The sequence below is a fragment of the Talpa occidentalis genome, unplaced genomic scaffold, assembly GCF_014898055.3.
Source record: "Talpa occidentalis isolate TD23 unplaced genomic scaffold, MPIMG_talOcc4v2.1 talOcc4.17, whole genome shotgun sequence".
Taxonomy (NCBI): domain Eukaryota; kingdom Metazoa; phylum Chordata; class Mammalia; order Eulipotyphla; family Talpidae; genus Talpa; species Talpa occidentalis.
The window spans coordinates 11,370,729-11,392,824 of NW_023601754.1; the positions used below are offsets into that span (position 1 = coordinate 11,370,729).

General features: G+C 56.5%; 2 protein-coding genes and 1 pseudogene across 9 annotated transcripts in view; 1 reads left to right on the top strand and 2 right to left on the bottom strand.

Moving 5' to 3' along the window:
- The first annotated feature begins 171 nt into the window (after positions 1-171).
- MTSS2 (MTSS I-BAR domain containing 2) lies at positions 172-20,985 on the top strand. Of its 3 annotated transcripts, none has more exons than XM_037516100.2 (14): positions 172-276; positions 4,797-4,858; positions 4,949-5,022; positions 5,852-5,936; positions 6,036-6,127; positions 6,213-6,287; positions 7,515-7,672; positions 8,034-8,141; positions 8,897-8,994; positions 10,180-10,396; positions 16,820-16,894; positions 17,133-17,309; positions 17,500-17,665; positions 17,750-20,985. In XM_037516100.2, the coding sequence occupies exons 1-14, from the start codon at positions 208-210 to the stop codon at positions 18,541-18,543; spliced, it is 2,250 nt and encodes a 749-aa protein (XP_037371997.1). In that variant the 5' UTR covers positions 172-207; the 3' UTR covers positions 18,544-20,985. The 3 variants fall into 3 exon arrangements, with proteins under 3 accessions (XP_037371997.1, XP_037372001.1, XP_037372002.1); XM_037516104.2 differs by having other exon boundaries at positions 10,276-10,396; XM_037516105.2 differs by lacking the exon at positions 16,820-16,894.
- LOC119249056 (small nuclear ribonucleoprotein-associated protein B'-like) lies at positions 11,848-12,837 on the bottom strand (annotated as a pseudogene).
- An 89-nt stretch (positions 20,986-21,074) lies between the features above and the next one.
- IL34 (interleukin 34) overlaps positions 21,075-22,096 on the bottom strand; it is a 66,505-nt gene continuing 65,483 nt past the window's right edge. For all 6 annotated transcript variants that reach the window (XM_054696990.1, XM_037516109.2, XM_054696989.1 and 3 more), the window contains exon 7: positions 21,075-21,989. In XM_054696990.1, coding sequence (XP_054552965.1) covers positions 21,823-21,989 — 167 coding nt within the window. In that variant the 3' untranslated portion in view covers positions 21,075-21,822. The remainder of the gene's footprint in view (positions 21,990-22,096) is intronic.

Below are 22,096 nucleotides of genomic sequence, written 5' to 3' on the forward strand. Positions count from 1 at the left end.
CGCCGCCCGCCCGCCCGCCCGCCGCGCCATGGCCCTCGCCGCCCCGCCGCGGCCCGCCAGCCCCGAGCGCGGCGCGGCCGGCCGCTGAGCCCGGCCGGGAGGCGGGAGGCCCGGCCCGACCCCGGAGCGCGCGCCCGCCGCGGCCCGGCGCCCCCGGGGCCGCTCCCCGCGCCCTGCCTGCGCCCCCCGCCGCGGCCCGGCCGGAGCATGGAGACCGCCGAGAAGGAGTGCGGCGCCCTGGGCGGGCTCTTCCAGGCCATCGTCAGCGACATGAAGGTAGCGGGGCGCGGCGGGCGGGCGGGCGCGGGTTCTCGTCCCCTCTGGGGACTCGAGGCGCGGGCTGCCGTGCCCCGCGCTGCCGGGCGTCCTTGTCGGTGAGCTCCGGCCTGCGGCCCCCGTTCCCCTGCGTCTGCGGGTGCTCGGGTGTTGGGGTGGCCGTGGGGTGTCCGGGATCTCCCGGATCGCAGCGCCCGGGTAGGGTCCCGACCCTGCCCTGCACGCACGCGGGCTCTCTTCGCCCCAGACCCCCGGACCGTGAATGGGGTTTGAGTCCCGGGGCGACTCTGAGGCCCTTTAACTGTTGGGGTCTCCGGGCCTACGCCCCCTTCCACCACCGTGCCCCCCTCCCCCAGCCCCGACGGCCCCGGAGCCCAGACAATGCTGTCACCGCCAAGCAGGGAAAAATAATAAAGCAGAGAACCGTTAACTCCTTCCCCGCCGGCCTCGGCCAATGCGACTGACCCTGGGACTGCCGCCCCAAGCCCGGACCCCTCGACAAGCCCCGGGAAGGGCGAGGACGCCAAGGTCTCCAGGCAGTGCCCCTGCCTGCGTCCCAAGGCCTCTGCCCTCACCTTGGGAGGCGGCAGGGAGAGGCAGGGAGAAGAAGGTCGGGGGTTTTTGGAGCAACCCTAAGCGATGGCCTACCCTCTCCTACTGTGCCCCAGGTTCTCAGCCCAACCCCCTCCCTTGAAGGCCCAAGGTCAGGGTAGAGTAGGCCACCAAAACCTGGCTTACCAGGTGGGGAAACTGAGACCTGGAAATGACTCAAGGTCATTAAGGAGACTGTTGGATGCTGCCTCTGACCTCACCCCTCATTGTTGATCCGGGGGGCGTAGGGGATTCTCTTCCCCGCAAAAGTCAGGGTTTGGCATGGCTGGTGCAGAGAGACAGGGAGTAGGAGCAGCTCCAAGGGGCAGGAGAGGGGACATGGTAGAGCTCCTTCCACCTCTGAGGGAGGGTCGTGGGACAGAGGAAGAGCAGGCAAAGAGAACTGGGCTCCCCAGCCTAGTTCTCCTGAATGCTCCCCCTCCCATCACACACTCTCAGGCATACAACACAGAGTCCTGAGTCCCACGGTGACATCTCAGGCCCAGGGGGAAACACCACACACCAAGGTGCAGACAGGCCCTTGGGGGTGGTGGGGGGGGCAGGGGATGGCAGGCTGACTCCAAGGGAACAGCTCCAGGGACAGGCACTAGATCACTGTGCCCTGGAAGAGGCCTGAAGTCACCGTGACCTGGAACCATGGGGTTAGCAGCATGTAGGTGCCCCCACTCCCCGCTATATCTGGTGCTCCCCTGAGACTTTGCAACTTCATCTCCGATCCTTCTGCCAGCCCTCACAAGGCATGGCCTCATTGCCCAGCGGACATCACCACCCTGGCACCAGCATCCCCTCCAGGGACCTGAAACCGGGCTGCCCAGACCACCCTCCCCCAACCACTGCCAGGGCTGGCTGAGGGTGGGACCTTCCCCGCACCCTCCTCCCGCTGGCAGCCTCTGCAAACACTGCAGAGGGCAGCAGTTTTGCTCAGAGAAGAGGGGCAGGACTATCTCCCTCCCTCTCCAGCCAATTTGCGAGGAGCATCGGGATGAGACAGAAGGAAATGGGCCCAGATTGTAGCAAGAGATCCAGGCAGGATTTTCTGGCATGCGGAGGCAAAATGGGAGCGATTTCACCTGGGATGATGCCAAGTATGCTATTCCCCTACCTATGACACATGCCTGCATTCAGCCAGGGACAGAGCTGGTGACTCGACCACCTGGAGGCTGAGCACCTGGATTTGGGGTGCAGTTTCTAGCTGTTTCTCTCTTTTGTGGCCTGAGCCACAAAAGCATCAGGGCTTCCCTCAGGGGAGGTGGCTGAGGAGACAGCTGGCCCCATGAGGCCTCTTCACAAAGCACCCCCAGGCCCCACAACAGTCCTCCTGCCCTCCTGGAGGCCCAGACCTGGGCCTGGGAGCAGGGAAGGTGGGGGGGGGCTCCCAGACCTACACCTGGAGCCTGGAAGGATCCAGCACAGGGAAGGGAACCCCTCAGGAGCTTTCTCTGCCTGCTATGCCCCATTTAACTCAGCTCAGATGCCCACTGGGTGCCAGGCTGCCCACTGAAGCCCAGGGAGGAGCGGGCAATTGCCGAAGATGCCAGAGCTGGCCATAGTAGCCCAGGCCGTGTCTTCAGCGAGTGCTGGAGCCTCCACCCCAGATCAGCCCATCCAGAAAACTCCATCGTCATCTGTGCCTGCCCTCTCTTTGCTAGCCAGCCTTACTACGTGCTTACATTGTGCCAGGCACTGTGCTAGTGCCTGCAGAGTATCCTGAGCCTCTACACTGGCTCAGTGACGTGGGGGAACTTCCACTCTGATTTTATGAGTTAATGGAGGCGCTTAGAGAGAGGACCCTGGCCTGAAGTCCCCAGGAAAGCCCTCTTGAAATCACAGCATGGACTGCTCCTTAGTACAGCCCATGCCTGCACCACGGCCACCTGAGCCAGGGCCCTCCACATTGGCTTCATCCCATATGGTTACAGGCACGTCACTTCCCCCCTCCAGAACAGCCCACTGTGTTCTCTGGAGTCCCTGCCACTTCCCTACCACCCGTGAGTCCTGGCTACTCACCTCCCTGCACCCTGGAAGTAGGGGACCCTCTCCCCACATGTGTCCAGTCAGACACAGGATCAGAGCCTGACCCTGCCATACTGTGGCCTTGGACAACTCACACTCTGTCTGAGCATCAGTTTCCTCATCTGTAAAATGGGGGTGTAATAGCACTATTTAAGGGGCTCCGGGAAGGACTTGATGGATTCAGACACTGAGAGGGCTTCCTCCACACCATGCCTGCCCACTGCGAGCACCTGACCACTGCCGCTAATGATGCGAGCCAGAGACCAGTGCCACTGGGGGATCAGGGAGAGGGGTGGGCCCAGGTGAAGGTTCAGGACACTGCCCTGGGACCCGGCCCCTCCGCCCACCCCTCAGCCGACAGACCCTCTTGTGTCTGGGTTCCTTCAGGAATGACAGGGGGATGGAATCCCAGGTCCTTTGAGACCTTTGAGACACCCTGCTCAGGAGGAACTGGGTGCCCACTCCCCACTGGGAGCGCCAAGCCTGTGAAGGCCTGGGATGAAGTGAGCCTGGCTGGGTAGTGGCAGGGGGTGGGCCCAGCCCAAGGACTCTTTATGGGGTAGGGATCCTTGCTCTCTGGACCACCCCTCCGCCCCATAGCCCCTACATCACTTCTCTCCCTCTGCGTCTTAGCAGAGCTTCAGGATTGACAGAGTTGAGGTGGTGGATGGGTACCCCTTTCAGAAGACCCCAGCAGGTGCCAAGACAGGGGTCAGCCAGGGGCAACATTCCAGGCCTCTTTACCCTAAGCTGTGCCCACATGGAGACAGCCCACCCACAGCCACCCCCTTCCCCTCCATCCTGTGTGAACTTCTCAAATATTTGCTTTCCCTGGGCACTGGTTGGGCTGGGAGAGATGAGGAGGGAGTTTCTGAGTTCCCAGGAGCTTTCCTTTCTCTTTTCCACCCAACCAGCTTTCCCCTGCTGGAGAAGCACCTAGAACCCACTCCTGGGATTCCATCATGGAACCCACATGGAAAGGAGTATAAGAAGCCCCTTGGGACTGGGGTTTGGCTGACCTGGGCCCCAAAGGCCCCAGCCAGACCTTCACAGAGCCTTGGCCAGGGCTGCGGTTTCTGCAGGAGCCAGTAGCTGGGGGAAGGCACATTAGCCAGAAAGGCCCCTTGATCAAACTGGACAACTCGGACGCCAGGAGTCCGACCTCCCTACTGGGAAACCCCCTCCCAAGTCGGAACTTTGGGCCAGGCTGGGATAAAGGCCACACTGTGTCCCCAGGAGGGGAGGGAGCCGGGGGTGGAGAAAGGTGGCTCTGTTGGCGGCACAAGGCCCCATTCAGCCTGAGGCCTGGCTGTCCCAGGCAGGCTGACCAGGGCCTACAGAAGCCACAGCCTCCCTGGGCCTGGGAGCCACCACTGCTGGCCATGCTGGCTGCCTGGCTGACTGGTCGGGCTGGCAGCAGCTTCCTGGCCGCAGAGTGGGGGCCCACTTTAGGCCTGACATGCCTTGAACCCTGCCAGCCTCCACCCTGCACACTGTGTCTCTGCCCCCACAGCATGGGGACCATCCCCAGCTGATCCCTAGGGCACAGGGTGCCAGGCCCCTGGTGAGCCCTGAGAAGACACAGGACCTGCCCTTTACCATCTCCTGCTCCCCTCAGAGAGGATCTGGGCTGAAAAGGTCACCACCATAGACAGTAGGCCGGACTAGTAGGGAAGGAAAGATGAGCAAAGATGTCTGTTCCCAGGGCCAGGCCTTCCTTGTGCCACATGGCTCAGTCCTCATTCCTCCCAGAGGACCCAGGAGTCTCCCCTGAAGCAGGACAGGGCTCTCTGAGAGACGCCCAGAATTGGAAGGAGGGAGGCACTCGTGGAGCCCAGCCTCCAGGGTCCGCTGCCCCCCTGGAGTCTTGACTTCCTCTCCCGTCTCCTCTGCAGAGCTCCTACCCCATCTGGGAGGACTTCAACTCCAAAGCCACGAAGCTGCATTCCCAGTTGAGGTGAGACTGCTGAGGTGCCCCAGCTGGGGAGGGGATGGGTGAAGGAGCCGGCACCTTACCCACAGACCACCCCACTATCCATCTCCCCAGGACCACTGTGCTGGCTGCTGTGGCTTTCTTGGATGCCTTCCAGAAAGTGGCTGACATGGCCACCAACACCCGAGGTAGGGAGGGTCGTGGCTGGAGGTGGGAATACTCCAAGTTGGGTGTGGAGGCTAGAAAGGGGGATGGCCAGGCTGAGGACACCGGGCCCAGAATTGGAGCCTTGAGTTAGTTCCACACCCTAATGGAATGGGGCTGCTTGGGAAGAGAGTGAGCCCCTTGTCCCTATAGGCGTGCAAGCCCGAGTGGGTAGTTGTGACAGGGATGTGAAGGGGTATTCCTTTCTTGTGATGGGTGGTTCACTGGACACCACCAACCCCACCTCCCACCAAGGTTGTTCACCTGCTCTGAGTCTGAATCTGGCATGTTCCCACCCACCCCCATCTGCTCCCCTGTGCACAGGGGCAGGTGAGCATTCCCTGTCGGCCTGGGTGTCCTTCCTGTCTGCTCCTCCGAGTAGCCGGGACCTAGAGCTCCTGCTGCTTCCCAGGAGTGAGGCACTGGGCGCCTGCTCACACACTTAGCCTGCATCTGGGCACAGCTGGAGGGGCTTCCAGGTAGTGTTGGGGGTAATTTTTCCTGGCTCTCTGCGCTGTCCTTGGCGCTGGCCTCTCCCAACTTTGAGAGAAGGGAAGCTTCCGGCCTGAAGAGCTGCTGGAGGCTGGCATGGCCAGAATGGGTAGGGCCTTGGTCCCCGCACGGAGGAGGGGCTGGGTAAATACTGAAGGATGATCAAATCCCCGGCAGGGGCCCTCAGGATTGCAGAACGCAGGGGGCGGGGCGCGGGCTGCGGGCAAGGCCTATGCGGCCCGGCGCGCCGCCTGGTGGCCCGAGGCGGGGACTGCAGAGGCCGCGGTGGCCCCTTCCCATGCCGCGCGCTTGCCTCGCCAGGGGCCACGCGGGACATCGGCTCGGCGCTCACGCGCATGTGCATGCGCCACCGCAGTATCGAGACCAAGCTGCGGCAGTTCACCAAGTGAGTGGGCGCCGCGTGTGGACGGGCAGGTGGGTAGGCGTGTCGCAGGGAGACGCCCCTGGTAGCCCTGACCCACGCACCCCCAACTCCCGCCCGCAGCGCGCTGCTGGAAAGCCTCATCAACCCACTGCAGGAGCGGATCGAGGACTGGAAGAAGTCAGCCAACCAACTAGACAAGGACCATGCAAAAGGTGGGGCCCGGGCTGGAAATGGGGCTTCCCCACAGCGCTCCTTGGAGACCCCCATCTTAACGCTCCTCTCTCCCGCCTTGCACAGAGTACAAACGAGCCCGGCATGAGATTAAGAAGAAGTCTTCAGACACGCTGAAGCTGCAGAAGAAAGCTCGCAAAGGTAGACCCCAGCTCAGTGCTGGAGGCACCACCCCGGCCCCGCTCCGGACCCAACCCACCCCTACCCTATGGGGCACCCCAGGCTATCATGCTGGCTGGAGGGGGTCTATCCTCCACACAGGACCCTCCAACCTGTTGGGTGGGATAGGGGGAGCCACCCTGCATCCCAGACCTGGCCCAGCTCCTCCCTCAGCAGGAGGCCCCACCAGCCCAGGAACCCCCCCCATCCCCACCCCCACCCCAAGAGTGGCTCTGTCCATCCGGCTGTCTTTCACACATTCTTTCTCTCTCTGTCTCTCCTCTCCTCCTCCCACATCCTTCCTGTAGAGCTACTTGGTAAGTCAAATGTCCATCCCTCCAGCTGCTCCTCCGTCCTTGTCGCATTTGTCTGTCTCCCCCAGCTCAGGGCCATTCACTGGAAGGAGCCTCTCCCAGCCCAGGAGGAGCGTGGAAGGCGGCTGGTCCAGCGAGGGAGGGTTCCCTGGGGTCCCTGGACAGGAATGAGTCCGGGGCCACTGCTGGGTCAGTCTGCCAGGCCCAGACAGGTTGGACTGAGTGGGATGGGGGGCACAGGCCCTGGCTGCCCTGCCCTCGCCCCAGCCAAGGCCCTCCCAGAGTCCTTATTTGTCGCCTTCCCCCTTCCTGTCTTGCTGTCTCCTCTACATCATCCTCTCGCCTCTCTCTGTCTCTCTCAATGCTTCTTTATGTCGCCTTGGCTGTCCTGTGCTGCACCCTGAGCTGAGTAGGGGCCCACGCTCAGACACCCTCTTCCCTACCTCCCCCTGGGGCCCGGCCCCGAGCTTTCCTGACACCAGCAGCCTCCAGGGGCCTGGCCCACAGATGAGCTTTTTGTGCCCTGTGAGGCAAGGGAACGCCACCCCATGGCAGTGCGGGTGTCCCGCGGGGGTGAGTCTCAGCTGTGCGGGGGCCTCCTGTTGGGCTCCCCTGAGCACAGCAGCTCCAAAGGCAGCCCAGGGGCAGCTAAGGGCTATGCGCACCCCAGGACGTGGTGGCTTTGCAGCTTTGGTGTCTTTCCTGTGTGTGTGTCAGTCTGTCCTCTCTGCCTGCTCTGGGGACCAGCCCTGCCACATGCCCTAGAGCCCTGCCCACCCTCCCTGGTCCCCTGCCCCCCAGTCCCACGGTCAGGGACACCCCATGGAGCCTGAGCCATGAATGTGGTGAGCCCGGGCAGCGTCCCTAGCGCGGCCTCTCCTCCCAACCCCTCCAGGGAAAGGAGACCTGCAGCCCCAGCTGGACAGTGCCCTGCAGGACGTCAACGACATGTACCTGCTGCTGGAGGAGACGGAGAAGCAGGCGGTGCGCCGGGCCCTGATAGAGGAGCGTGGCCGATTCTGCACCTTCATCACCTTCCTGCAGCCCGTGGTGGTGGGTCCCTAGCAGCACTACGGTGTCCCTACCATAGAGCTAGTGGAGCAGCCCCCTCGGGTGCTGCCATCACGACAGTTTGTGAAGCAGGATTTGGAAATTGCTGGGCGGGAGCAATTCTTGGTGATGGTGGCTGCAGCACGTTGGGCCAGGCCCAGGGTTGACCTCTTGCCCTCCAGGGAAAGCCACTTCTCGGTGACCCTTGGCTGGGTCCATTCAGGGCACATGCTTCTGGACAAAAGGAGGGTCTCGCACACACCGGCCCTGATGTGTTCTGGACAGACTGCAGGCCAGGGGGCCTGTTTCTTCATGATGGGCGGGCAGGGGTGGGCCGGCAGGTCTGACTTACTCCTCCCCTCAGAATGGTGAGCTGACCATGCTGGGAGAGATCACCCACCTGCAGGGCATCATCGACGACCTGGTGGTGCTGACAGCAGAGCCACACAAGCTGCCCCCCGCCAGTGAGCAGGTTCGGACACCCCTGAGGCCAGGGAGCAGGGGGGGGAGTGGCAGGAGGAGGGAAGGGCCTGGCCTTGGTTGGGGACAGCAGAGGAGACAGGGGGACAGCATTTGGGGGAGGCAGGTGGCCCCTGCTGCGGAGCATCCTGGAGCACCTGCCCAGGTGTTCCCAGGGTGTTCTGCCCAGGACTGAGGGTGGCCTCAGACTGAAAGCAGCTGAGTGGAAATTAGTCCTAGACCCATGGGGCTTGGCACCCCCAGGCTCCACCTGAGAAATCTAGCAACCCCTGACCTGCTTACCCCACCTCCTCCTCCCCGGCACCAGGGTTAGTCTGTCTGGCAGCCTGTGGTGTTAACTCATTTCACAAGAAAACTAAGGCTCAGAGAGGTTCACGAACCTGCCTGAGGGGCACAGCAGAGCCAGCATTTGAACCAGCATGGTATCCTTCATGGTCACTCACCTGGCTCCTGCTGGCTCAGAATCTATTCAAGTGTGTGCGAGTTGAGGGGGCCTGAGCCAGATGAGTGCAGTGTCCCCAAGAATTAGAGAGGGCAGCGTCTTCCTGGGAGTCTCCCCCAGCCCGCTAGTAGCACTGCATCCAGGCTTCGCCCCAAGTGAAGAACTTGCACTTGGAAAAGGCTGAAGGGGGTGCTCCACTCTCTTGGGGATCTCCTGGTGGTCTCACTTGGGGAGAGACTAGGGGGCCTCTCGCTGGTAGCGGTGACTCCAGTGACTCCCCAACCTCCATCCCTGTCCCCATCCAGGTGATCAAAGACCTGAAAGGCTCGGACTACAGCTGGTCCTACCAGACCCCACCCTCATCTCCCAGCAGCTCCAGCTCCCGAAAGTCTAGCATGTGCAGGTCAGTGGGGGACTGGTGGGGGCTGGGGAGGCTCCTGGGAAGGGATGGGGAAGCACCCACCAAAAAGTGCATCAAGACTTACTTCAAGGCCTCAGAATTCACATAACTTGCATCTCATCAAGGAATTTGAAAGTGTGGAGAGGCGGGGCATTGAGTTTGTGCGTGTGTGTGTGCGCTAAATGCTTTATGCATTTTCTGCATTAATGGTGAATCCTGACACTACACATCCAGATAGCGCTGGCTCCATTTCACAGAAAGGGAAGCTGAACTCCAAATCCTAGCGTTAAACCGCTGGGAAGCCTGGCAGTCTGGGATAATAAGATATGGGAAGGGCATGAAGGCTCTGGGGAGTGTGCACTGAGGCCCCAAGGGAAGGGACACTCCAGCCTAGTTCCTGAGAGCTGGTGCCCGAACCCTGGCCTGGCTGGCCCCAGCAAAGCCAAGGAGAGGCAAGTGCCCGCACTTAGTCTCTGAGTCAGGAATCCTCTGGGACTAGCACTGGGGCAGGATTTGGAGAAGCTGTTTAAGTTGCGAAACTCCTGGGGGAAGACAGTGAGCACAGTCACTAATGGGGAGGCCTTGTCTGCCGGGCACCTTGTCCCCAGAACCACCTTTGGCTGAGCACCAGGGCACAGGAGGTGGCTGGGGCAAAGCCATCAGCTACTCCTGTGGGTGGAGGAGGTGAGGGCAACTGTGGGGGGAATGGAGGGTCCAGGACCACACAGACTACCGCCTGCTGGATAGCCAATGAGGATTTGATAACAAATGTAAGACTTGGAGAAGGCAGTCTAGAAGTGATCAGACTTGTGTCTGGCTCCAGCCAACTTGTGAAACTGACATGTGGTGACTCAGTTTCCCCATTGTTGCTCTGAAAGACAGAGATTGCCTGGTGCTGGGTGTGCCCTGGTGGTGGCTCCTAGAGCACTGGGTGGCCCACAAAGTGGGAGCTGGACCAAGTCTCCAGGGTGTCCCCTGCCCGCCCCGTTCCCTCCCTGGTTCCCTGACCCAGGTCCGGGAACCCAGGTCCTCTGTGGCACCTGGGTCCCAGGACCTTGTAGTCTGACATTATCTTTTCCTCCCTTTGCCCCTCACCTTCCCCCTTCCCTTCGTCTGTCACCCTTCCCTCCACACGCACCCCTGTGTCTCCCTGTCTGGCTGCTGTGCCCTCCTCTTTCATCCCCCCAGTGCCCCCAGCAGCAGTAGCAGTGCCAAGGGCAGCGGAGCCCCATGGCCTGGGGGTGCCCAAACATACTCACCCAGTTCCACCTGTCGCTACCGCAGCCTGGCGCAGCCAGCCACCGCCCGCCTCTCCAGCGTCTCTTCCCACGACTCTGGCTTCATCTCCCAGGACGCCACCTACTCCAAGCCCCCCTCACCCATGCCTTCAGACATCACCAGCCAGGTGAGGGGGTGTCTGAGGGACTAAGCGGGGGTGCGGCACAGCAGCCTCACGCCAGCCTCAGGGATAGGCCCCCATCATTGGGGACCAACCTGTGCTCACTACCTCAGACTTAAGGAGAGATGGGGAGGGTTACAGTGCATCACCGGGGGCTTATGTCCCTATTTTTCCATTCCTTGCCTGCATCCTCCTTCCAGCTTTGGAGTAGGGAGGGGTCACCTTGCCAGATCTGGCCCCTTGTGACCCTCTCCTACACAGACTTAATGCGATGGAGTGGCTGGCCCCTAGCAGCCATCCGCAGGGGCCCCCAGGACCTGCAGACATCCTCCTGCTTCCACTTGGGCCCATTCACTCTGGACACAGAGACTGGCCCTCAGGTGCAGGCTGTCTCTCAGTTCCTGCAGCCTCAGTGAGGTAGAAAAACAGGGAGCACACAGAAGACAAAGGGAGGGCAGGCCACGTGCCCAGGTGGCTCTCCACGATGCTGGCCCTTCCTACCATGGCTGTGCTCCCTTTGGACTCAGCATTCTGTATTCTTCTGCTCTGTATTCTTCTGCATGGCCAGCTTTTCTCCTTGTATGGGCTCATTCCTACCAATATACACAAAGGCTCTAGAATCATCTATCATAAAAGCCCTCCCTCCCCTGACATTCTCCTCCAGCCACATGGTCTTCAAAACAACATTTCTCAAGAGTTGTCTACACTGACCACTTCTCCCTCATTTTCCATTCACTCCTATCAATAATTGAGAAATTACGGATTTGTCCATTTCTCCCACATCCATGTTTGCTTTATATATAGACTATTTTAGTAGGTGCTTCCAAGTTTAAAATATTAACTCTTCATAGTGAATTGACTCTTCTAACAGGGTGGAGTTGATCCTCTGTTCCTTACATTCTATGTATCTTACAGTCTATTCTGTTTAATATAACTATACCTACCTCAGCTTTATTCTGTTCCATGTTTATATTATCATTTCCCATCTCTGCTTTTAAACTGACTACAACCTTAAGTTTTAAATGAACCTCTTGTAAACATAGTTCTTGATTTTCTTTTCTTACTCAATCTGACAAGCTCTCTCTCTCTCTTAATTGGCATTTTTAGTTCATTTATATTTATTATGATTACTGACATATTTGGATTTCTGTCTTGCTTTTTCCAATTCATTGTTCTTTTCTGTACTTTGTCTCTTCCCTTGCCATTAGTTTATCCTTTTCCCATTATTTCCTCTCTACTAAATTGTAGTAGAGAGTAGCTCTTTATTCTTAGAGTATAGGTTCTACAGATTTTTTTCTACTAGATTGTAGGTTCTACTACAGGTTGTCTTGAAAAATTTTTTTCTAAGATATTGTCTTAAGAGTTTATTATAAACTAGCTTCACAGACCACAAGGAAATAAAAGGAGTATATACAGCCTTGAAGGAAGCAGGCAGGGAGCTGAGGGCCAAGATGATTCTAGGGTCTTGGTGGGCACATTCCCTGGGAAGGGAGCTGCCTCCCTAGAAGGGGATGCCCATTGGAGTTCCTCATACCAGGAGGTAAGCCCATCATGCCTGGAGGGGGTCCCCCTCAGCCCATAGGTGGGGGAGGATCCACACAGCCAGAAGGATTCTGGGCTGGAACCCTGCAATACTAGCTGTGGCAGCAGCTTCAACTGTGCTTCTTCCTTGGTGGGATGGCCCACCAAGCCCACACACTGGTGTAGCAAGACCGGCAGGAGCCTAGGGCATGGGAATACCAGCTGGGATTCCTCTACCAGTAGCTCTGCTGGTCTCTGGGCCCCCAGCAGCTCCAGCAAGTGGAACTCAGGCGATGGCAATACCTTTGGGATGAGGCCCCTCTACTAGTGAGACCAGGTTCTCCCCCTCAAAGTAGTACCAAATGGAGGACTCGTTTCTCTTTCTGCTTGTTTTGAGTTCTTTTGCTTAACCTTCCTGTACTCATCATACTCACAGAGGATCAAATTTACAAGCTTGTCGAATGCCTTAAAGGTGCCAGTGAAGAACCAGCCATCTTGCAGGCTGCCCCTCATTCTGTAGCCAATGAGCTGCAGCTTGCTGTTCTTGCCCACAGTCATGGTGGCGATTTCCATGGCTCCAATTCCAGCAGGATTTACCTCCTTGGCCTAGAACCCTGCCAGCAGCCTGATTCCTGCTGCCACTATTGGAAGCCTTTTACTTTGAAACTTCACCATACGTCCTTAGCAGTCACGGCCCCACCTCCTGAGTAATTCAAGGATTTTAATACACATTTTAACTACAGTCAATTTCCTTGCCAACATAGAAGCTATTATATGTTCCCTCCTTTTATAACACCCAGAAATGACATTTTTCTTCTTCATTTCATCGTTATTTTATATATACAACGTTTAGGTTTACCCGTGTGTAATTTTTCTGTTCATTTTTTCCTTGCATCTCAAATCTTCTTTCTGATGCAAAGTATATCTATTAGAAGTTATTTTAGGGGCCTCTCTGATGGCCTAGGGGTTAAATCTCAGCACTATCACACGGACACTGCTACTGTCTGAGTTCTATTCCCGGCCAGGGAGCTACCAACATGGCACAGCAGACCTCTCCTGTCTTGCTCGCTGCTCCCCTCAGCAGTGTATTTCAGTAATTCTACCTGTTTTGCTCCCCACTCTCTCTCTGGTGAATTCTCTCACCCCCTGCATTTCTGGTCTACACCCCTGTTCTTCTAAGCAAAAAAAAAAAAAAGCTCTCTTAGAAAAGATCTACAGAAGTAAACTCTTAGGTTTTTTGTTTATCTGTAATGCTTTATCTTGTCCTCTTTCTTGAAAGTTAACTTTGCCAAGGACATGATTGTGGGGTAATATTTTCTTTCCCCACTTTGAAGATACGTTCCCAGTGCATTTTCACTCCCATTTTGTGTTGAGGGCCTGCTCTCAGCCACATTATCGCTCCTTTGTAAGCAATCTAACTTCTTTGGCTGTTCTTGAAGGTCTTCTCTTTAGGTTTGTTAATGTGTCTAGTTATGGATTTGCTTTTATTTAACGTCACTTGATGCCTTGGTATTCCTGTAGCTCTGTATCCACGTCCTTGATTTGTGCTGAGAATTTTTAGTCCTTGTCTCTTTACTCCTACTTTGATTCTTTTCTCTCCTGGGATTCCAATTAACTGTGTGTCAACTTCTTATTCTGTCTGTGTCCCTTAATTTTCATCTAGTTTTTCTGTCCTTTTTGGATAATTTCTTCCGGTAGAGCTTTCGGTTTACATTTTCTCTTTTTTAATAGTTATTTAACCATTGATTGAGGGTGGTATTTTTTTGACTTTTAATTTTGAGATCATTTGTTTGATAGAAAACTTGCAAAGAGTACAGATTTCCCCCGCCCGCCCTTACCAATCCTCCCCATAGCTTCCTAATGTTAACAACATGCATCACCATCAAAGAATTTTCAAAACCAAGACATTAACATGGGTGCCATACTATTAACTAATATATAGACTTACCAGATTTGGCCAGTTTTCTCACTAAGATTCTTTTTTTCTGATCCAGGGGTCCAAGGTCAATGCAGGTTCCTACACTGCCTCTAGGGACTGAGTCTCTTTTGGCTCCATTCCACTACCTTATAGAACCTCTCTCCATTTGGGATGTTTGATGTCTTCCTGGAACTAGACTGAGCCAATACATTTTTGGCAAGAAAAGCAGAATAGTGGCTTGTGGCTCTTCCATGCTCTCACCAGCCTTAGATACTTTTTTGTCATTTTCACTGTAGCCCTTCTGGGGGTGTGCAGTGTGGCGCCCTTGTTCTTCACATGCATTTCCTTAGTGACCACTGAGTCTGAATACATTCTTATACCCTTAAAGGCCATTTGGGTACCCTCTTTGGTGAAGGTCCTGTTCTAATCCCTTGCCCAATTCTAGGTTGTCTGTCTTTCCCTTTTTTAAAAAAAAGATTTATTTTTTTAATTTATTTATGCATACAAGAACTGGGGTATAAGACAGAGTTGCAGGGGTGGGGGTGAGAGGATTCACCAGAGACAGTGGGGAGCAGAACAGGCAGATTACTGAAATACACTGGTGAGGGAGCAGTGGGCGAGACAGGAGAGGTCTGCTGCGCTATGTGGGTTGCTCCCTGGCTGGCTAGGGATCAAACTCATACTGCAATGGCTGATGATAGCTTCATAGCTCTGAGAGTTTAACCCCTTTGCCACCAGGGAGGCCCCATCTGTCTTTTTCTTAATGATTTGTAGAATCCATCAGGAAAACTCTCTTATAATGATCTGAATTTCCTAATTTTAATATACATCTAATTTATCAATGTTTTAATTATTAATGCTTTCTGTGTCTTCTTTGATATGTTTATGCACTCTAAGGTCACAGCAATCTTTCCTCTTTTTGTTTTACCTGGAAATCTGCAGCTCATCTTGGAATTGATGTGTTGGGGCAGGGGGAGGTGGGTGTCTTTTTCTGTATATCTGACAATTTATTGAAAAGGCCATCTTTTCCCCCACTGCATTGCCTCTGTCATAAATCAGGTGTCTGTATGTGTGACTATTTTTGGAGTTTAATTGTGGTTCCATGGACTAATTTGTCTGTTCTTATACCAGCATTACACTGGCTTAATTATTGCAGCTTTATAAAAGAAATCTTGATCTCTGGTAATGAAAGTCTTCCAGCTTTGTTGTTCTTCAGTATCACCTTGGCTATTTTTGACCCTCTGCATTTTCTTATAAATGCTAAATATCAGCTTGTCGGTTTTCACCAAAAAACAAAGACCTGCTGGCTTTACCTCCTCTCAATAACATTTTGTAATTTTCATGTAAATCTTACACATCTATCACTGGATCTTTTTTTTGGCCTGGGTATTTGATGCTTACTGATGCTTTATAAATTGACTTTTTTAGTCCTTGTTGGCTATGCAATTTAGAACTTTAATTTTGTTTCTTTGTATATTTAACCGGTACCCAGTAACCTTGCTAAAGTCACTTGTTAATTCTGATAATGGTACATTCTTTTGAATATTCTACATAGACAATCATGTCATTTATAAAGAATGACCATTTTATTTCTTCCTTTCCAATCCTTTTACTTTTTACTTCTTTCTCTGGGCTTATCATTACACTGCTAGGGCTGCCAGTGCTGACTAGTCAGGGTGACAGTGGGCATCCTTAACTTTTTCCCATCTTAGAGAGAAAAGTATCTATTTTTGTAGATACTCTATCAGATTAAAGAATTTCCTTTCTAGTCCTACTTTAGGTAACTTGGCTTTTGTTTTTCATCAATGAGTGTGGATTTTTTCCAGTGAGTTTTGCAACTACTTTTTCCATACATATTTTTTTAACAATTCTATTGGTAAAAATCTAAATTTGTTTATTTGTTCCTCTGAATCCTCTCCTATGTTGTTTTGTTTCCTTTTTATTTTGGTAATTTTAAATCATCATAATCTGTAGAGAATGTGGGAGTCTAAATCAAGGATGATTTAGAGAATTTGGCAGGATGGGGGCCTATAGGTATGTCGTACCTTATTTGGGTCACCGCAGAGTGAGCGCTCCACTTTGCCACTTCCAGTGTCCCAGCCACCACATTGAAGTCCCCGTCTATGCTGGGGACCCTGCTGTCCACACAGGCTCAGGAGTTCATGGTGCTGTTTCTGTGTTTGCGGCTTTTTTCTTCATTTATTCTTGTTTTGAGTTGAGGACCTACCAGGATGCCTGGTCCATCAGCCCCCCAATGCCCAGAATGGGAGTCTCCTGTGCACATGTCAGTCCCCTCTTAAATAGCCCTCTGCCTCCACATGATGAAACAGCCCTCACTGCCTCCACCCCTCATCTGCCAGGCCCCCTACAGCAGCATGTACCCCACCTCCACCTCCCCCTACCCCCACCCCAACACCCTGACTTTTCCTCCTACTGCAGCAGCAGCTCCCTGTCATTCCCCTTTGATGGACCCTCTTGGCATGTCTAAAGTCCTTGAGGCTTTTCTGTAACACCCTCCCTACCTTTGTTACCATGTTCTGTCCCACAGCTGCCAGATATGTGGCTCCAGCATTGATGTCTCCCTAAGACTTGTAAATAACAATACAGCGTAGCTAACCTTGCATCTGCGTGGCTTAACATGTACAGGATGGAACTGTGGACCCCACGGCCCGTAGTGACACCAAGAACCCAGCTGCTGTCCTTTGTATGGTTGGTTCCTTTGCCTACCACATCCAGGCCACCAGCAGGGAGCCCTTCTTTCAGCTTCACAGCCTGTGGTGTTTGGGCTGGGCCGTGGGGTGGGGTAGCACCTGTTTGCACTCTGGGTACTGCGTTTTACCACAGACGCTCCAGGCGCTGGCCCTGGGGGCTCACAGGGCAGGGTGCTGAATCTGCCACCGAGTGCATGCCTGTGCGGTGACTAGATCTATTCTTTCCTCCCGCCTCCCTGCCCTGTGCTGCGCACTCACCTGCTCGCCTACGCATGGCAGAAGTCCTCCAGCTCCGCGTCCTCTGAGGCCTCCGAGACCTGCCAGTCGGTCAGCGAGTGCAGCTCCCCCACTTCGGTTAGTGCTCCCTGCCTGGGCACCCCTGCAGCCGCTCCCCACAGACAATATCTTTCCCTCTTGGCATCTGGGCCCAGCAGGTCTGAGGGGCACAGCACCCTCCATGCTCTTCCCCTCACCGTCATTGAGTCTGGGACCTCACCTGGGCCTGGAAACCCTGAACCTTGAGTACAGTGAAGGGCCCCTGGCCACGGCAGCGGGGTCAGGGTCCCACTGATCCTCCCACCATGCCCTGCAGGACTGGTCCAAGGCCGGCCCCCATGAGCAGCCCTCAGGCACCACCCTGCAGCGGAGGAAGGATCGCGTGGAGCTCCTCCGGGACACAGAGCCAGGCCCCGCCAGTGGGAGCACTGTGGGCCCCAGTGGGGAGGAGGCACCAAGACCCCGCATGTCCCCGGCCACCATCGCAGCCAAGGTAGGCGGCATTTCCCTGGCAGCCCAGCCAGGACACCACCTGCTCTGCCAGATCTGTGCCTGGAAGGCCAGGCACATGATCTCAGGACCTGTTCTGATCACTTAGAGAGTGCTGCCTGGAGTCCAGGCTGGGGTTGAGAAAAGGGGGGGAAAGGCCTCAGGCTGCAATATTATCCCCTCCCCATCCCCAGCATGGTGAGGAGGTGTCCCCTGCAGCCAGTGACCTGGCCATGGTGCTGACCCGCGGCCTGAGCCTGGAGCACCAGAAGAGCAGCCGAGACTCCCTGCAGTACTCCAGCGGCTACAGCACGCAGACCACCACACCCTCCTGCTCGGAGGACACCATCCCCTCCCAAGGTAGGCCCTCGGTGCCGGGCTGGGTGACTGTCACCAGGCCTCCTCAGCCCCGGCGCCCAGACCCACTGCCTCCTAAACCCCCAGGCTCTGACTACGACTGCTACTCGGTGAACGGGGACGCAGACGGCGAGGGGCCCCCTGAGTTCGACAAATCATCCACCATCCCGCGTAACAGCAACATTGCCCAGAATTACCGCCGTCTGATCCAGACCAAGCGCCCGGCCTCCACTGCGGGGCTGCCCACTGCGGGGCTCCCCTCCACCTCTGGCCTGCCCTCAGGTGCACCCCCTGGTGTGGCCACCATTCGCCGCACACCCTCCACCAAGCCCACCGTGCGCCGTGCCCTCTCCAGCGCTGGCCCCATCCCTATTAGGCCGCCCATCGTGCCTGTGAAGACACCCACCGTGCCCGACTCCCCCGGCTACGCAGGGCCCACACGGGCAGGCAGTGAGGAGTGTGTCTTCTATACTGATGAGGCCGCCTCACCCCTTGCGCCGGACCTGGCCAAGGCCTCCCCAAAGCGGCTGAGCCTGCCTAACACTGCCTGGGCCAGCCCGACCCCGGAGGCCACCAGCTACCCGGGGCCAGGGGCTGGGCTGGGCGCCGAGGATGAGGAGGAGCAACAGCAGCAGTTGGCTGCCAATCGGCACAGCCTGGTGGAGAAGCTAGGAGAGCTGGTGGCCGGTGCCCATGCCCTGGGAGAGGGCCAGTTTCCCTTCCCTACTGCTCTGTCGGCCACTCCTGCAGAAGAGACGCCCACCCCACCCCCAGCCGCCACCAGTGACCCTCCAGCTGAAGACATGCTGGTGGCCATCCGGCGGGGTGTGCGGCTCCGCAGGACCGTCACCAATGACAGGTCGGCGCCCCGCATCTTGTGATGGTGCCGCCCTCCCACCCTCTGACCTGGGGTGCGCCAGGCGGCCTGGCCCGGAAGCAGCTCAGAGCAAAGTCACAGCCAGGAGAGGGCTGTGCCTGTTTTTAAAGTCACTTGAGGCAAAGCCACTTTATGAAGAGACGCCCAGCCTGGATTTCAGCGATGAAACAGGAAGTGGCTTCTTGAACACCAGGCTGGGATAAAGCCTGCGGGCAGAGAACAGGATTTGGAGTCTGTTTTATACTTCTCTTGCCCACTCTGTTCTCTTCCTCCTCACAGGCCCGGCCTTTTCCACATCTCAGTGAGCCCCAGGCCGCATACCCCACCCAAGGTAGAGGCTGCCTGCTGCTGGGACCAGCAGGGCCACTGCTCAGCTCCAGGCCCAGCTTCTCCCAGGGCCTGCAAGGCCTCAGGCTTTTGCTGAATGCTGAGCCCCTGACTGATCTCTCTCCTTCACTCTTCCTTCCCTCTGCCTCTCCAGGCTCCCTCCATCCACCCTGGAGACAGGGTGTCTGTGGAGGGGACAGGTCGACAACCTGCCAAAAAACTTCAAAGACTGGTTGGTTGGGGATCAGGTTGAAGTTGAGGCTGCCTGCCTATGAGGAAGGAAGCCTAAGGACCTGAGTGGAGTTGGAGACGTGCGGGGGCTCTGCTTAGAGGAGGCCCCCCAGGCAGCTTTTCCTCCCTCGGAGGGTGTGGCTGGGGTTGGGGGTCTGGGTGGGCAGCAGGGAGAGGAGTCCAGAGGCCCCGGGTCATCTGGCCAGGAGGGCAGGAGCTGCTTTCAGATGTCCATCCTCATCTGAGCATGTTGGGACTCTGACTCTGGTGGCACTTTGGTCCTGGTTTCAGCCACCTTCGGGGATGAGGGCTAAAGCTGTAGAGGGTGTTGGGGGGGTGGGGTCTTTTATGGACATAATAATAAAATGGAGCTGACTGGACAAGGACTGCGTGTGGGGACAGGGTGGACAGTACAGGGTGTGTCTGAGAGTGCCTGAGGGACAGGGGTCCCCACAGGGGCCTAGTGGCCCATGGCAGCAGGAGGAGGGAAGAATTGGCTCCCTGAAAGCCAAGGGGCAGTGGTTCTTCTCTCCAGTGATCAGAGCATAGTAGCCAAAATAAGGTTGAAAAGGGCTGGTGCAGGGCCTGGCCTATCTGTGGTCTGAGGGTGACAGGGAGAGGGGGATGGGGGGGAGTAGGGGAGATTGGCTTTGACTCTCTGTAGCCAGAGGAGATGCCATCCCAGGACATCCCCTCCCCCCAAGTTCAGGTCCTAAGGGGACAGGGTGGGGTGGGGAGGCCCTTCCCCTGGACACTAGGTCAAGCCAACTCTAAGCAGGTAAAAGCACGTGGACCCAGGGAGAGGGCCAGAGGGCTTCTCTAAGGGTGTCAGGGCCATAGGGCAGGGCCTGCTAGCGTCAGGAGAGCGGGCTTTTCCTGGACTAGATGGGGTGGGTGTGAGCCCCCAGCACCAGGCTGGAGCTCCTGGTCCTTCTTGTGCCAGGAACTGGGTTCCAGGCAAGGGGTTCTGGGGAATCAAGGGTACCCCTGAGTGGCTGGAGCCATAAGGGTGGATGGAGAATGAACCTGTAAGTTGCTAGGTCTGAGATGGCCTTGCTGAGCCACCTGGGGAGGGCCCCTGGTGACAAAGGAGGGCCCATGGGAGTCTGGGAGCAGGTGGCCAGTTTAGGAAGCACTCGGGTGGGCTGTGCAACCCCGGCCCCCAGGGCTGCGTGGGGGTTGAGCCACGGCGGGTTGATGGTGTGAGGGGCAGGATATGTGATGTGAGCCGGCTTAGGGGCTGTGGGAGGTGTGTGTGTTGGGGTGGGGTAGGTCAGGTCCCTGTGAGGAAGAGCATGCCTCTGGAGGCACAGGGAGAGGGTGCATGTGCCCCCCCCCCCATGCTCCTCCGCCCCCTCCTCGCCCTGCCAAGCCCACCCCATCCGGGCTGTACATAACCCTCCATCCCGTGCCCGTCTCCACTTAGTGCCCACCGCTACTAGGCCCGCCCCTCGGGATCCGAGCCAGCCATCCCGCGTCACAAACTTTGGTTTGGGGGACTTATTTACGTTCGTTTTATTTTTCATTTTGTACAGAGAAATATTCTTTTCAAAAGCGTCTTTTGACTGAAGTAACTTTTCTGGTGCTGTTGTTAACTTGTTCCTTTTTTTTTTTTTTTTTTTTAATTTATTTCCCTACCCCAGGACTCCCCTCTTGGTCCCTACTCACCCTTTCTTCCTCCACCCACCCAAACACACCCAGCCTCGCCCCCCACCCAACACCCTATCCCATCTGAACCATCTTGTTTCTTTTCTTTCTGTCCTTTTTGGATAAACGTACCTCTCTCCCGCCCCTTCCCCCTCCCCAGGATTTAGTCACTGCTACAAGTAACAAATGCACTGTGAAGATTCCAGTATTAATAAAGTTGTACTGTAATTAACACCTGCCTCTGACTAGCTTCCTCCGACGCTGCAAACCCGTCACCCCGCAGCCCCCAGCCCTCACCCTCTGCAGACCCGGCAGCGAGCCCTCCTGAACCCTGCACTGCAGGGCAGGAGCGCCAGGTCTTGGGCCCAGGCCTCACCTTGGATTGCTGCCTCTGTCCCTGCTGGGGCCTGTCTTCTGCCGCGAGCTGGCTGCGGGCTCCACACTCTAGGGCGGGACTGCAAGGAACTCAATCCCTTAAAGACCGATCTTTGCAGGACCCAGGCTCAGGGACCTTCCAAATCAATCCTCAGAGCCGCGCCCCAGGGCTGGACCCGCTGCCCGCTCCTCCCACCCCCTGGCTCCTGCACTTGGCAGTGGTTTCGAAGATGAAATGCAAAACAAAACAAAAACAAAGCAGATGTTTAATAGAAAAAAGGGAACTGGAAGAGCATCCACTGGCAAGATGTGGCATGTGTCTCAGCCCTCTCTAGCCTCCCCTAGTGGAGTTCCCCCACAAGCCTATCTACCCACGGGGACAGCGCTCCCCTCCTCAGGCCACTGGACACCTTCAGCACCGCCTTCCACCGGGGAGGCAGCCATTGCGGTGGAGAAGGGGCCTCAGGCTCTGCCCCAACCACTTTCAGGCCCTGCCCCTGCCACTCCAGGTGAGACCAAGTGAGGTACCCTAGGCTGGAGACAGCCCATCTCGGGCACAAACCCCCCTCAAAGGAAAAGCACCCTTTTCCCGGGGTTCCTCTCCCAGTGAGGGGCGCCCCTCCATCTAGGTGCTGGCACCTTGAACTCCAGCAGGAGTTGCCCCACTCAGCATGGGAGGCGTTGCCCTGGGCCCTCAACATGCTCACTGGGGTCCAGCCTTGGCTTCCGGGGAGTGGGGCAGGGAGGTGGGGGGCTCCTGGTGCAGAGGGTATAGCCGGGCAGCTTCACACTGCAAGGAAGGGTCTGGACTGTGGGGCTGAGGGCTTGGCACCTCACAGTCCTGCCAACTTAGGATGGAGCTTTGTTTACCTGCAGGGGGCAGGAAAAAAATTGCAGGAGCAGTTAGCCCCCTCCTCATCCCAGGCAAGCCACTTTTTTCTTATCCCCAACACTCTGGGGAGCCCTGGAGAACATGC

Bases quoted from the DNA above. Each gene is read 5' to 3' on its own strand.
- MTSS2 (XM_037516100.2), top strand. From the start codon at position 208: ATGGAGACCGCCGAGAAGGAGTGCGGCGCCCTGGGCGGGCTCTTCCAG. The intron at 7,673-8,033 runs GTGGGTCCCTAG...TCCTCCCCTCAG, and splicing joins CCTTCCTGCAGCCCGTGGTG to AATGGTGAGCTGACCATGCT. The intron at 17,310-17,499 runs GTAGGCGGCATT...CCCCATCCCCAG, and splicing joins CGGCCACCATCGCAGCCAAG to CATGGTGAGGAGGTGTCCCC.